The sequence below is a fragment of the Etheostoma spectabile genome, unplaced genomic scaffold, assembly GCF_008692095.1.
Source record: "Etheostoma spectabile isolate EspeVRDwgs_2016 unplaced genomic scaffold, UIUC_Espe_1.0 scaffold317, whole genome shotgun sequence".
NCBI lineage: Eukaryota > Metazoa > Chordata > Actinopteri > Perciformes > Percidae > Etheostoma > Etheostoma spectabile.
This window is the reverse complement of record NW_022605584.1, coordinates 83961-98179: the sequence shown is the minus strand read 5'-3', so window position 1 is coordinate 98179 and position 14219 is coordinate 83961. Positions and strand designations below refer to the sequence as shown.

The 14219-nt window shown below is 43.7% G+C and overlaps 1 protein-coding gene across 1 annotated transcript in view; it reads left to right on the top strand.

The window, feature by feature from the left end:
• zdhhc17 (zDHHC palmitoyltransferase 17) overlaps window positions 1-12804 on the top strand; it is a gene marked incomplete at its 3' end in the record, with an annotated part of 27609 nt that extends 14805 nt beyond the window's left edge. The window contains 9 exon segments of the mRNA XM_032511113.1: window positions 2986-3128; window positions 3952-4052; window positions 9237-9361; window positions 9715-9777; window positions 9866-9959; window positions 11768-11851; window positions 11956-12113; window positions 12217-12311; window positions 12759-12804. Of these exon segments, the coding sequence (XP_032367004.1) occupies window positions 2986-3128; window positions 3952-4052; window positions 9237-9361; window positions 9715-9777; window positions 9866-9959; window positions 11768-11851; window positions 11956-12113; window positions 12217-12311; window positions 12759-12804 (909 nt within the window).
• Between the last annotated feature and the right edge of the window lie 1415 nt (window positions 12805-14219).

Here is a 14219-nt window from a genome sequence, read left to right as displayed (position 1 = left end):
GGGTCGAATGGCGGGTCAGCGGAGTTACACACGTCGTGCGCATGAAATGTCTGTATCGTCACTCGGCTGCATTTTTATGAACTATGATATTCAGGCCATGGGTTGTATCTCTGGCCCAGGTCCAGCACGCTCCGTCTCACACGCTATGACTCATCAAACTGAAGTTCACTGCATTCAATAACTTCTTCTGGGTTTTTGCCATGGCGACCGCGATAGCAAAGAGTTATGGAACTGAAACACTGGTACAGATACAGATTTGCTTCTTATGCTTAACAAGATACAGCTGTGTTAATAATAATGAAAACTGGACAAATGTCAGAAGTGTGGACCGGAGGCCGCTGTGTCTCTCTGTGTTGCTGGGGGCCGTGTGAGTTAATGGGGGCGGGGCTGTGTCTCCATGTTGTTGGGAGCCGTGTGTGAGTGAATGGGGGCGGGGCTGGCTAACAGACTCTAACTAGCACCCTAGAGCCCTGTGAGCTAACAGACTCTAACTAGCACCCTAGAACCCTGTGAGCTAACAGACACTAACTAGCACCATAGAGCCCTGTGAGCTAACAAACACTACCTAGCACCCTAGAACCCTGTGAGCTAACAGACCTAACTAGCACCCTAGAGCCCTGTGAGCTACAGACACTAACTAGCACCCTAGAACCCTGTGAGCTAAAAGACACTAACTAGCACCTAGAGCCCTGTGAGCTAACAGACACTAACTAGCACCCTAGAGCCCTGTGATGCTAACAGACACTAACTAGCACCCTAGAGCCCTGTGAGCTAACAGACACTAACTAGCACCCTAGAGCCCGTGACTAAAGACATAACTGCACCCTGAGCCCGTGAGCTAAGAGACACTAACTAGCACCCTAGAACCCTGTGAGCTAACAGACACTAACTAGCACCCTAGAACCCTGTGAGCTAAAGAGACACTACCTAGCACTCTAGACCCATGTGAGCTAACAGACACTAACTAGCACTAGAGCTGGAGCTAACAGACACTAACTAGCACCTAGAACCCTGTGAGCTAAGAGACACTACCTAGCACTCTAGAACCATGTGAGCTAAAAGACACTAACTAGCACACCTAGAGACCCTGTGAGCTAACAGACATAACTAGCCACCCTAGAACCCTGTGAGCTAAAGACACTAACTAGCACTCTAGAACCATGTGAGCTAACAGACACTAACTAGCACCCTAGGAACCGTGAGCTAAGAGACACTACTAGCACTCTAGAACCAGTGAGCTAACAGACTAACTAGCACCCTAGAACCCTGTGAGCTAACAGAACAACTAGCACCCTAGAAACCTGTGAGCTAAGAGACACTAACCTAGCACTCTAGAACCATGTGAGCTAACAGACACTAACTAGCACTCTAGAACCATGTGAGCTAACAGACACTAACTAGCACCCTAGAACCCTGTGAGCTAAGAGACACTAACTAGCACTGGTCACTGCTGTTGTCTGAAAAACAACACAGATGGGACGAAATGTTGCGTTTACTGGTAAACTGGTAAACCTTGAGACCAACGTATAACCGACTGCTATCTGTTGAGTTTTCCTCCCGTCCCTCTGTCCTCTGGGACTGTCTCATCTAGAAACTAAGCTGCATGCGGTGCAGGAACAACTCTGACTGGCTCATGATCAGACAGAGGTTTACGGAGGGGTAGATTGGCTTTGCAAATAAACTCAAAGCGTTCTATGAACGGAATGACGCATTTAAAATATTGCTTGATCAAGCAAATGTGATTGTGGGAAGCCGTAATTGTGATTAAAACTTGATTATTTGTGCAGCCCTAGGTTAAGACTAGAAAACAACAATCTATTTACATTAAAGAGGACAAGAGCAGGCAGGTAGACAAAGATCGGCTGTCATATTGGACAGTTTCCAGCCGTTTCCAGCAACCTTAGGCCAAAGGTTTTCAGTTGCGCTTGCGTCGAACTGTGCGACGTACACATGCTCCGAACCGAGACAAGCAAACTGAACGCTTTGGATGTTTTTTCATGAACCGTGCCACCCCTACTCTGTAGGGGGCCCTGGTTACAGCAAACTAATGTATCAACCACAGCCAAAACATAGTTTCCCACCCTAGTAGATGTGTAAAAATGATCTTTGTGTTGGTTTCTATGTCAGTGTTTCTGCTGATGTTGCTTTCAGAAATGTAAAAGACCAGGCATGCTACTTAAAACTCTATTTTAACTCTGCTTAAATGTGGTGTTGTCTTTCCACTTGTCTGCTGGGAAATTATTAGTTAAAACGGGTAAGAACTAGACACAAAACTATTGCATGAGGTTTGTCTCAACTTTAGTCCAGATCCCTCGTGTCAGGCCCAGTGATGTAGTTAGTAGAGTAGAATACATCTAACTTGCTTGGGTTGTTGAAAGAGTTGAATGTGTAAAAATACAAAAGGCTATAAAAAGATGTAATGCTTGATTTGTATGAACTAAATATTACATTTCATGTAGCCAGTGTTGGGACACCTCACTCTTTATACCCCCACATTTGGCTGTATTAACAAATATGATCTACATCATGCCTGCTTTATTGTGTGCTATCTATTGTAATGAATAAACAAATGCTAAAGTCGCTTGTAAAGTTTTAACCATGAACCTTTGAATCATAAATCTGGTATGATTTGTCTCATAACTCTTCTGATATTCAAAACAAACTGCTGTGTGCACTCTTGTTTCCAAAAGAAAATCTTGGAAATGTGTACTGTATCTGATCCCCCAGGAGTTTGTTTTTAGTCATGAATGATGATTAAAGGACATATTTTTTACTTTTACATCAGATTGTAAACCCTTGCTCCTTTTCTGTCTTATCTCTTGTCCAACTTACTTCTGTTTCCTATCAAATATATCTCTCACATCAATGCTTTGTCCTCTCTTCTTTTTCTTTTTCACCACGTTTACTACACGTCTTCTCTCCTCATATATGTCTTTCCTTCCCATCCTTATCCAAATCGGTCTCCTTCCTCTCTGGCTCCTGCAGGAGTTCAGGCAGAAGGTGATGCTGGCAACACCCTTCCTAGTCATCTGGCTCGTTGGCTTCATCGCTGATCTGGACATCGACTCGTGGTTGATCAAGGGCCTCATGTATGCCGGCGTCTGGATCACCGTGCAGTTTCTCTCCAAGTGTGTCTCAATTACATATCTCTCTCTCTCCCCCCTCTCACACACACACACACACACACACACACACACACACACACACACACACACACACACACACACACACACACACACACACACACACACACACACATACACACACACACACACACACACAAGGCATATGTTATGTGAACCTTGTGTTCTGTACTCAAATTTCCTACAAGTCTTTTCCCTGCCAGTTATTGCTTAAATACTAAAAGCAACTAAAATTACATTTTAAGTGGTAATGAAACCGTCTCGATACTGATGCCTCTATATGACCAACAACGATACCAAGATCATACTACACGGTATAATATAATACATGTACTTGGCACATTATACACACAGGCTATATGGCCCACCCGCAAATAAACATGCTCCCTTACACACACACACACACACACACGCACACCCACTCACTCTGTACCCCCTGCTTAAGCCCCATCACCACTGCCATCTGGGCTTGCTGGTACGGTGGGTTGTGCCCCTCACTACTGTTAGCTCTGTGACTACAACACACATTACCCAGCGTGTTAGCTTTAAATTTACTGACATTCTTGCAATACTGTATTGGTAAAAAACACAATGGTGCCTGTATGTCATAAGGTTATGGTTTGGTTTATTTTTTTGCTGCTGGTCATTGCATGCATGCTTGCATTTGTTAGGAAGTGCAGTGCAGTGCAGAAAAAAGACAATGGCACCTTTAAATGAAAATCAAAAACTCAGAACTTAACCATGGCCATTTTAAATACACTGCTAATAACTCTTCTCTCTCTCTCTTTCCCTCTATCTCTCTGTACAGGGCTTTCTTCGACCACTCCATGCACAGCGCTCTCCCTCTGGGAATCTATCTGGCCACCAAGTTCTGGATGTACGCCACCTGGTTCTACTGGTTCTGGAACGATATCCTTTTCTGTCCCAGACTGCATCAGCTGTTGACTTTGTTTTCTTAAAGGGAGGAATGTAAATTAGCATCCCTAGTTCTGTGCAAAATGAGAATTAACTTTGTCTGGTCATACAGAATCTTGTAGTTGATCCGTCAGACATTTTCCAGTTTGAAACTAAATAATTGTGTTCCTAATTTCCATGTTGGCTATTGCTACACGTCAGTCTCTGATGGATGACTTCTGTTAAAACCAAGTCGTTTACACTTTTGGCATTTAGCTGCTTCTTGAGGAGTCTTGTCCAGAGGGACTCTGTTCGAGAGAAGTTAATAATCTTCACCTAGAAACACTGACTGTTTCTTGGATCAAGCTCTAACCTTTCAGATTTTTAATAATGGTCTTTAAAGCCCACATGGTCTGAGCATTTCGTCAAACAACCGCCCAGGTGGCCTAAACCACTCCTCTACATTAAATGCAACATTAGGCCATGAGTCAAATTATTGTTTTGTCCTTTGTAGCTCTTTTCAATAGATGTGATAAGTGATAGTTGGGCTTTTCTGTCCACCTAATTTAGTCTTATTCACCCATTTGTGTGAAGCATGCCAGAGCTTTGAGACCTTGCACGCACTGTCTGGAAAGAGACATCTACTCAAAGCCTTGCATTTGTGTCACAAGCTGGTTGAAATGGGACTCTCTATTCATAGCTAATAACAATTGCACAAGTCATTCAACATAAAGCCAAGAGCTTTCATGAATCCGTTAGGACCATTTGTACATTTGGCATGTTCTCCAAGCAGCGAGGTTCTTAATAAAATATGGGCCTGTAAAATAGATTTGTACTGCTTTCTGCTGCTTGTGATGCATTTTGGTTGAAGAGTAGAAAAGTACTTGTGTTGGCCGGCTGCAACATCAGTGAGATTAAGTTACAGGCCAGTTTCAGTGGACTGTAAGTGGGAAAGGTTTATGTAAAGAGCAGAAGGAGTTGTTGGAAACTACATTAAACAAATGCCTCAGGGTCCAGTTGTGATAGCTATTTAAGTACTAATGTGTTGCATGTCTCAGTGAAGCAGCGGCTTAGTTTTGGGTGAATGTTGCTGTATTAGAATTGTGAACATGGAGTTTGGTGTGTAACAGCTGCTGGGTGAAACCCAGTGAAGCGACTCCAAAGTGTTTCTGTTGGCATGAGCTCGACTGCACTCACATTTTTGTTCATGGAAGAATCACCTTTGTGTTCAGAAACTACTGATTGCCAAAGGTGAGAGGGGAGCTCTCGTTTGTGCAAGGCATTTCATTTTATGCCTCGCTGCTCTGCTAATGGAAAGGGAGAGTACGATGTCTTTGACCTGAGCTTATTAAAGAAGAAAACTGTTCTGTTTTTTCAGTAATTTGAAAATGCTGGCAGAGTTGTGTTTTGTATGGTTTGTCTACCAGACCTAAAATTGATGGAAGGCATCTAACACAATGACCTGTTGTTGATCTGCTCCCTAAGCCAGGTTTACATATTTGCATTCATCCTCAAAGAGCAGCGGTTATGTTGCACTCCATCATGTAGTCTGCTAAATGTTTGTTTGTACATGGCTCAAAAGTTGCCCCTTTGACTGCAGGCAGGATCTTTCCTGTGTGAAGGCATTTCCTTGTGAAAACCATTGTTCTTTCAGACTTCTATTTTACCCTCCAACTATCAATTTTGTCGTTAAGCCTGTGCTCTTTATCTGCCGTGAATCTATTTCCTGTAACGGTGTCTTTTGTCTGTCTTGTTAGTTGAAAGACATGCCGTTTCATGTTCCTGACAGCTCAGGGAGTTTAGCTTTTCTCCTGCAGCGTTGCAGACATGGGCTATCTGTTGTGAACTGTGGCCACTCTCTCACTCAGGTGGACAGTTGGTTCTTATTCTTGTTGCCTACTTGCATGCAAATGAGTACTTTTTTTCTAATCACATGTATTTATGCAAATCAAGTGATATGCAAATCAGGAGCATGGTACCGTGGGGCTGGATGGTTTGATGCTTGTTTTACCTAGAAGTTAATGATAAATTCAAAGCTAACATATGAGTGAAACTGTTCACACTGCTACCCTCAAGCAAAATTACCCGATGGATACCATAGATGAGGTTGGTTTAGGTTAGAATAAATTAGTTTGTACAACATGTCTTCTGAAGAACGGGTCTGAAGGCAAAAGTGGTTATAACTGTTCCCAGACACTTGGAGGCAGGGTGAAAGCCGGTCATTGTAGACGGCGATTCAACAACTGCCACCAGCTGTTTATCATAACAAAAGTTGTGGAAACATGTTAATTTGAATTTTCTTTTGCTGATTTTCTGGAAATTCATTTTAAAATGTGTGCTCAATTTGTATGGCTAGTTGGATTGTCAGTTTTGGAAAGTTACGGAAAGCCCATCCTGATTCTGCCGTTGGAAAGCTGTGAGGGAAGGGGTTTTAAAGCGGCTTGACCATCCAATGAGCACTTGGTTTGAAGCATACTGATGCCTTTAACCTCGTCTAATGTCCTCCTTTGTATTCTTCAGTGTGTTGTGTCAGGGGAGGTATCAGTTTACACTCTCTGACCTTTCAGAGTCTGCTTACATAAACCAAGGACTCATGCCCAGCATTTTATACAAGCTTTCAGTTTTAATATTGAACTTGGCTTCAAGGATGAGAATATAAAGTTTTCGTTTGTGTCATGGGCTAAAGGATTCCAACATCTGGTTTAAAGTGTCCTAGTGTCCTGGCCTGATTATCTTATCAGACAATAGACATTTCCATTTCACGTCTAATTGTGGACCTTTTCTTCATCTACTTATGAACAAAAAGCCAATGCAGTGCAGAGGGGGAAGATTACGGGTTTTGATGTAGCACGTTTCTCAGCACGTCTCTATTAGGCGGTGTAGTTCTGCTGCCCGGTATCTCGCACAAACTTTCTATCCACCAGTTCTTTCAACTATTGTTAGCTCATTAGCCTCCTCAGGACTGGCTGAAATCTGCTCAAATGACAAAAGTGGAGCAGAAAGACTTCAAATTTTTCTCAATAGACTTTCGTCATTAATGCATATCCAGCAGGTGCACTAAAAATCAGAGTTAATGATGCCTGGAGTTTTGCACTGTACTGATGTAGCATTCATTTCACTTTGTCTGCACTGCATTGCAAGTCTTCTGTGAACCCTATTGCTGTTTGTTAGGGAAACCTTCTTAAATACACCTCACCCCTCAGCCTTTTAAAAGATAGATGGGTATTAGGGTGGTTGGTAACATTTGAACTTTCCATAGCCATTTGGCTGCTGAACAAAACACCTGTGCCCTGGTTGGCAGGGTTGGTCCGTTGGTCGGTCCACCACTTTGGTCTAGACTAAAACATCAAGTATTGGATGGATTGGCACCACATTTTAAAGGACAGTCATGAAGCTGACTTTGGTGACCATCTGACTTTCCATTATCGCCACCATGAGGTTGATATTTGTGGTTTTGAGTGGAATGTCTCCACTATTGGATGGATTGCCATACAATTTAGCAGAGATATTTATGTTCCTCTCAGGTTGAATTCTCACAACTTTGTTAAAGCTTTTCATGTAATGATAATCTAATTTAGGACTATAATACAGTGACATTCCCTCAGCTGTACTTTGTGTTTGTGCTAATTAGTGTTTGGACTTTAACGCACAATGCATGTTAGCATTGACATTGTGAGTATGATCATGCTGATGTTAGCATTTAGCGTGAGGCACCGCTGTGCCTAAGTACATCTCAGCATGGCGGCAGATCTGAATGCACTTGCAAAGACAAATGGTTTCTCACATTTTAAAAACCTGTAGGATTCCGCTAGCCCCCATATATATATATATATATATATATATATATATATATATATATATATTTTTTTTTTTTTTTGCCATGCATTAAACTTGCAAAAGTAACAGTGCAGGTGTTTAATTTTAAGCTTAGAATATGATCCACACACATTTACATCTCTGCCACAGATGGAAGTGTCAGCCAACTTCCATTCCTGCAAAAGATGCATGTAAAACAATCATTTTTAAAAAGAAATAGCATTGCAACCTTTAAAGAGGGCATTTTAAAATGCAGAATCTTCCCCCTAGTTCAAACAGAATATTCTCTGCCTGTGTGGTTTCAGTGTCTATTCCAAACTGACAATTATTTCATAGTTTGTTTTTCTTCTGTCACACATGAGCACACAGGGATGAGGCTTTTCCCAGTCTGGGCCCCTCTGTGGGATTCAGCTGACTCATGCACACCTGGAAGAGAGACTCTGCTGCTAATCAGTCTACATCTGTCACAGAATACACTCTTATCTCTCCATGGTTATACACAAGTCTGTAGAATCTGTACACCTGTGCCCTTTGGGTTCAGGTCTCAGCCCAGTAATGTGAGCATGCATGCTCTTTTTTTCCTCCTATATTTCTACACTTAGTGAGAAAAACTGACACACAGACTGAGCCGTTGTTCTGTTGTGTCAGCAAAGAATCTACACAAATGAACAGACTTGTGTCTGTGAGAGCAGGACTGGTTTACGGTCTCCTTGTATGGATACATGGTAGGAAGTCATGAAGAGCTGTGGTGACAGACTGACGTGCTCTCTCCTTGAGTGGGTGAGATGAGATAGCTGCTGTTAGTCGAGTTACTATCAAGTGAGAATCTGACTCAGATTGCTGTAATTTTCATAAAAATGCAAGGAAATGGTTTTATTTAAATGTTGACCTAAAACATGATAAATGGCAGGCAAGTTCTGGAGTTATAACGAGTGCCTTTTTTCAATGAGTCTCCTGGTGCCACCTGCATATTTACCATACAGACATGAGAACCATATCTTATCTTTTTATCTAACTCTCAGCAAGAAATTGAATAGGTACATTTACCAAAATGTCAAACTTTAACACTTCTAACAATAAAAACTATTTAAAAAAAAAAGGTTAATATATAAATATAGTGACTTGTGACCGTGACACCATGTGTTAACGTCTTCACACTACAGCTCTAAATGCTGTGCACTAAGTTCTGTTTGGATCCAGCTCAGGTGGCGGGACTTGAACTGAGGTTGAGGTCTTCCGTCCTCTGGCAGTAGTACTGTGGTTCACCAGAATGGGTGTTGGTTATGGAAAACACCCGGCAGTTGACCCATCTGTCTTTCCAATAACAAAGAAAAAACGATGCAGAAGAAGCTGTTGGTCCGTCTTCCTTAACCTTGGCAGCACATCTCCCCTTTGCCACTGTCCACATGCCCTTCCTGATCAACACGCTGGCTCTCTTCTACAACTTTGGCAAGTCCTGGAAGTCTGACCCAGGAATTATCAAAGCATCAGAGGAGCAGAAGAAAAAGGTAAAGTTACAGGAAAGAATCGAGCAGGAACCTTTGTAAAGGACATGTTTGAATCCCTACTTGAACATGTTTTCTTGGATGTGTTGTAAATCCTAATTTAATCAGTTTTAACGTGAGCGAGAGATCCCGGCTGATTATCCTCTGGTCTTGCTTCCTCTCTGTCCCTCATTATAGCTTTCTAATGGGGGGCATCGGGTTCTGTGCTTTGTACCGGGCCCAGTAAATGATGAAGAGCTACATTTACCCCGCATTGTTAGCAGTTCTCAGTTATTCATAAATATTTCTGCCATGTCTCTGTCTGTCTGTTTTTTCTTTTTTAAATCCTGCTTTTGTTTCTTGCTTCCTTCCTCCAGACAATTGTGGAGCTGGCAGAGACGGGCAGTCTGGATCTGAGCATATTCTGCAGCACCTGCTTGGTACATTTTTTATTTCTTTCTTGCAAGACGACACTTCCAGAGGAAAATGGCAACAACCTCTTACTTCTTTTGTGACTGTTTCCTATAGATACGAAAGCCCGTCAGGTCCAAACACTGCGCCGTGTGCAACCGCTGCATCGCCAAGTTTGACCACCACTGTCCCTGGGTGGGGAACTGTGTCGGTATGTCAACCCCCCCCCACAATTAGCTGTTTGACATTTTCTTCCCCAGACTAAAGAGTGTGGCTCTTTTCTGTTTGATATCCGCTCCGTTTTCCACTCTAAGAAGCAGCATGTGTCCGGACTGAGCCCTCTGCTCTCAGGTTATTCTGGGTCTGGGTCTGGGTCTGGTACACAACAGAAACACATGTTGAGGGAAATGCTGTGATACCTTTAATGAATACCTTTCCAAATAACATCAGATTTAGTCTGAAAAAAGATGTATTACTGCATTTGAAAGGATTTAACTCCAGACAGAGTGCATCGTTAAGTGTAGATCGTTGAGGTTAGTTTCAATTCATGTGTTCAGTGATGAATTATTAGTTTCATAAAACTCAACTAGAGCCGCAGAGATTCATCGATTAGTTGGCAACTGTTAAATTAATCGCTGACTATTTTCATTATCTGTTAATCGCTTTACGTTCTTCATGGGGAAGCGAGTGTGTGTCCAGAGGGCGTCTGTGGAGCAGGCCGGAGACAGTTGGGGAAGGAAGGAGGGCCGGGGCTGTAGCTCTTCCTGTTTGGAAGCAGGTGGTCAGGAAGAAGCTGTAAATGGGGGAAAACTGGCCGAGCAAACAACACTCCCAGATAAATGACTCCTGGGATCAGGGGCCTGGAAAATCATTTTTCAAAACATCAAACACAGTAGTTCTTTATGTTGTTATGTTTTTCTTTGTAATATCTGTCATCTTTTATGTTTGTTTTTGTCATCGACCCCTTAAAAGATTGAGAATATACCGGGGAGCCCCTCATGTACTGTATGTCCCCTGAAATCATTTCTTACACTTCTAAAGTCTTAGTTAAGAACAGAACATGATAAAATGTATTAAAGTGCTCATATTATGCTAATTTTCAGGTTCATAATTGTATTTAGAAGTTATATCAGAATGGGTTTACATGGTTTCAAACATGCTCAGCACCTAGGTAAGGACTACTAGCCAGTCAGGAACAGAGTATGAGGCCCTGACAGTACCTAGGTAAGGACTACTAGCCAGTCAGAAGCAGAGTATGAGGCCCTGACAGTACCTAGGTAAGGACTACTAGCCAGTCAGGAACAGAGTATGAGGCCCTGACAGTACCTAGGTAAGGACTACTAGCCAATCAGGAACAGAGTATGAGGCCCTGACAGTACTAGGTAAGGACTACTAGCCATCAGGAGCAGAGTTGAGGCCCTGACAGTACCTAGGTAAGGACTACTAGCCAGTCAGAAGCAGAGTATGAGGGTCCTGACAAGTACTAGTGAAGGACTACTAGCCAGTCAGAAGCAGAGTATGAGGTCCTGACAGTACCTAGGTAAGGAATACTAGCCAGTCAGGAACAGAGTATGAGGGTCCTGACAGTACCTAGGAAGGACTACTAGCCAGTCAGAAGCAGAGTATGAGGGTCCTGACAGTACCTAGGTAAGGACTACTAGCCAGTCAGAAGCAGAGTATGAGGGTCCTGACAGTATAGGTAAGGACTACTGCCAGTCAGGAAAAGAGTATGAGGGTCCTGACAGTACCTAGTAAGGACTACTAGCCAGTCAGGAGCGAGTATGAGGGTCTGACAGTACCTAGGTAAGGACTACTAGCCAGTCAGAAGCAGAGTATGAGGTCCTGACAGTACCTAGGTAAGGACTACTAGCCAGTCAGAAGCAGAGTATGAGGTCCTGACAGTACCTAGGTAAGGACTACTAGCCAGTCAGGAGCAGAGTATTCATGTGGGCCTTGTTTGGTCCACACCTGACTACGGTGCTGAGAACAGGAACTGATGTGGGGGTTTCTCCTCTGTAGGAAGTGGGAATCACCGCTACTTCATGGGTTATCTCTTCTTCCTGCTCTGCATGATCTGCTGGATGATCTACGGCTGCATTTCCTGTGAGTAGGAGAAGCATTTTTCCATTTCTTTCCCTGGTTGTGTCTCTCTGCTAACTCCTTTCCTCCTTTCCTTTCCTCCCTTCCTTCCTTCCTTCCTCCCTCAGACTGGAGGCTCCACTGTGCCACCAGTTATGCCAAGGATGGTTTCTGGCTCTATCTGACCCAGATCGCCTCCTGCTCCCCCTGGATGTTCTGGATGTTCCTCAACAGCATCTTCCACTTCATGTGGGTGGCCGTGCTCATCATGTGTCAGCTCTACCAGGTCTGCATTTCCGTTTGGAGAAACCGGGATTAGCTGTTGAGCTTGAATTGCTGTGTGTCCCTGTGTGAAATGTTGGCTGACCTCTCAGAGTTCCCTGTCTTAGATCGCTGCTCTGGGAATCACCACCAACGAGAGGATGAACGCTCGGAGATACAAGCACTTTAAAGTCACAGCCACGTCCATCGAAAGCCCCTTCAAGTAAGTGATCTTCACCTGTTGGCTACAGAGAGCAGAATGTCCTCGATTCAGTGATGGCTCTCAAAAGGTCCGTTTTAGACCTTTGTTGTCATAGTAACAGACAACAGAATTTGAAGAGCTCTTCTGTTCAATGAAAAACGAGACATCACATGCATTCAGGCGTAACATTTAAATAAATAAGGTTGATATGCACATGAGAGGGGGGGAGTGATGAGATAAAATAACAAGTGCATTTCACATTTAAAAGAAAATAGTTAAATAGTAAAAAAAAAGATCTAGGGATGACAACAGGTGCTGGTTTCTGAAGTGTGTGACTGACCCTATATCAATATAATAATTAGTTTTCACCCCTCCAGCACAATTGGAATGGTGCTTTCCTCACACTAATGCCACTCATGTTGCTCTCTCTCTCTCTCTCTCTACACCCCCCCCCCCCCCCCCCTGCAGCCACGGCTGCTTCAGAAACCTCATCGATTTCTTTGAGATCCGCTGCGCGGTCTGCTCGGCCCGGCCTGTGGACTGGACCACGCAGTACACAATAGAGTACGACCAGAGTCTGGCTCGGGCACCAGCTGGTGTGTAGAGGCGAGGACGGGGGGGGGGGGGGGGGGGGGGGTGGAAGTGAGTTTTGGAATGATTACTGTCCCGTCTGTTGTCGGGAGCGCTTGCTTTTTTTGGACCATCTCTCCCTCACCGATCAAAAGACTTAGAAAAGAATGAGCCAGGACTAGCATGCTGTCACGGGGCGAGGCCTCTCCCTCCGCCCTCACCTCCACCCTCTACTACTACTACTACTACTACTTCTACTCTCCAACATCAGACAGTACCTCCACATTCCCAACCCCACCCCACCCTCCACCTCGTCTCTTCTCCTGAGCCCTTTGGACGGTTGGTGCTGCCGGGCACAAACGGAGAGGAGAGAGGCCGACGGACCAGAGGAATTCCAAAATAAAAGCTCTTGTTTGTGGTGGAGGTGTGACGCTGCAGCGCCGTGGAGCCCCTCCCACTTTCTCTCCTTATTTATGGTGTCCCTGTTGATGTGCCCTGTGTGTATCCTTTTGTTTTGGATTGGTTCAGGAACTCTGCTGGTCCTGGGATGATGAACTGTGGTGGCTAGGAAAGCTGAAGGAAAGTTGTTGTTTTGGACTTCTTTTTAACCGTGAATAGAGATAAGGGAATGTCTTTTTAAGGTCATGATTTTGCACCGTGATTATTTTTTGGAGTTGAGCGGATGAGGATTTGCCAACATAGTTGAACTTATCAGAGTGTTACAGGTGGAGCCGCTGGAGGAGTCCAGCTTCTCACCTGCTGAAAGAAAGCTGCACGCAATTTTAAGAGGAAATGTAAGCGTTTTTTACTCAAAGTAATAACCTGGAAACATTTGATGTGCTGTAATAATTCCAGATTAAGCGCATTCCTTCAGCGGCGACCACTGTAGACGTGACAGAAAATATCCTACAGACAATGTGATACAGGAATATTTATTTAAAACTATTTATAGACAAAGTTGCTATGTTCTAGCGCCATCATTTTAACATTTCACATCATTTTAGCTGAGTAGGTTTTTATGACAACAAGAAGTACCTGTAGCAGTTTGACATGGAAGCCCGGGAACTTTCCCATAAACTGTATATAGACGGGTGCAGCGAGCGTATTTATTAACAGCAGAGTTGAGAATGCAGTCGAAGGACAGGGAGTTTACAAGAAAGGTTCATTCCGTATGGTTTTTTTCTCCAAAAGCTGTAAAGTCTTATTTGTTTTTTTGTCTGCCTACAACATTGCACTGATCATTTGTTTTTGGCCGTTACTGAACACGCGGGCCCGTCAGCGCCGCTTCACACCGACGCTTCCATTGTTTACAGAGAGGAGTAGGAGGGGCCAGTCAGACATGGCCAACCCCCCCCCCCC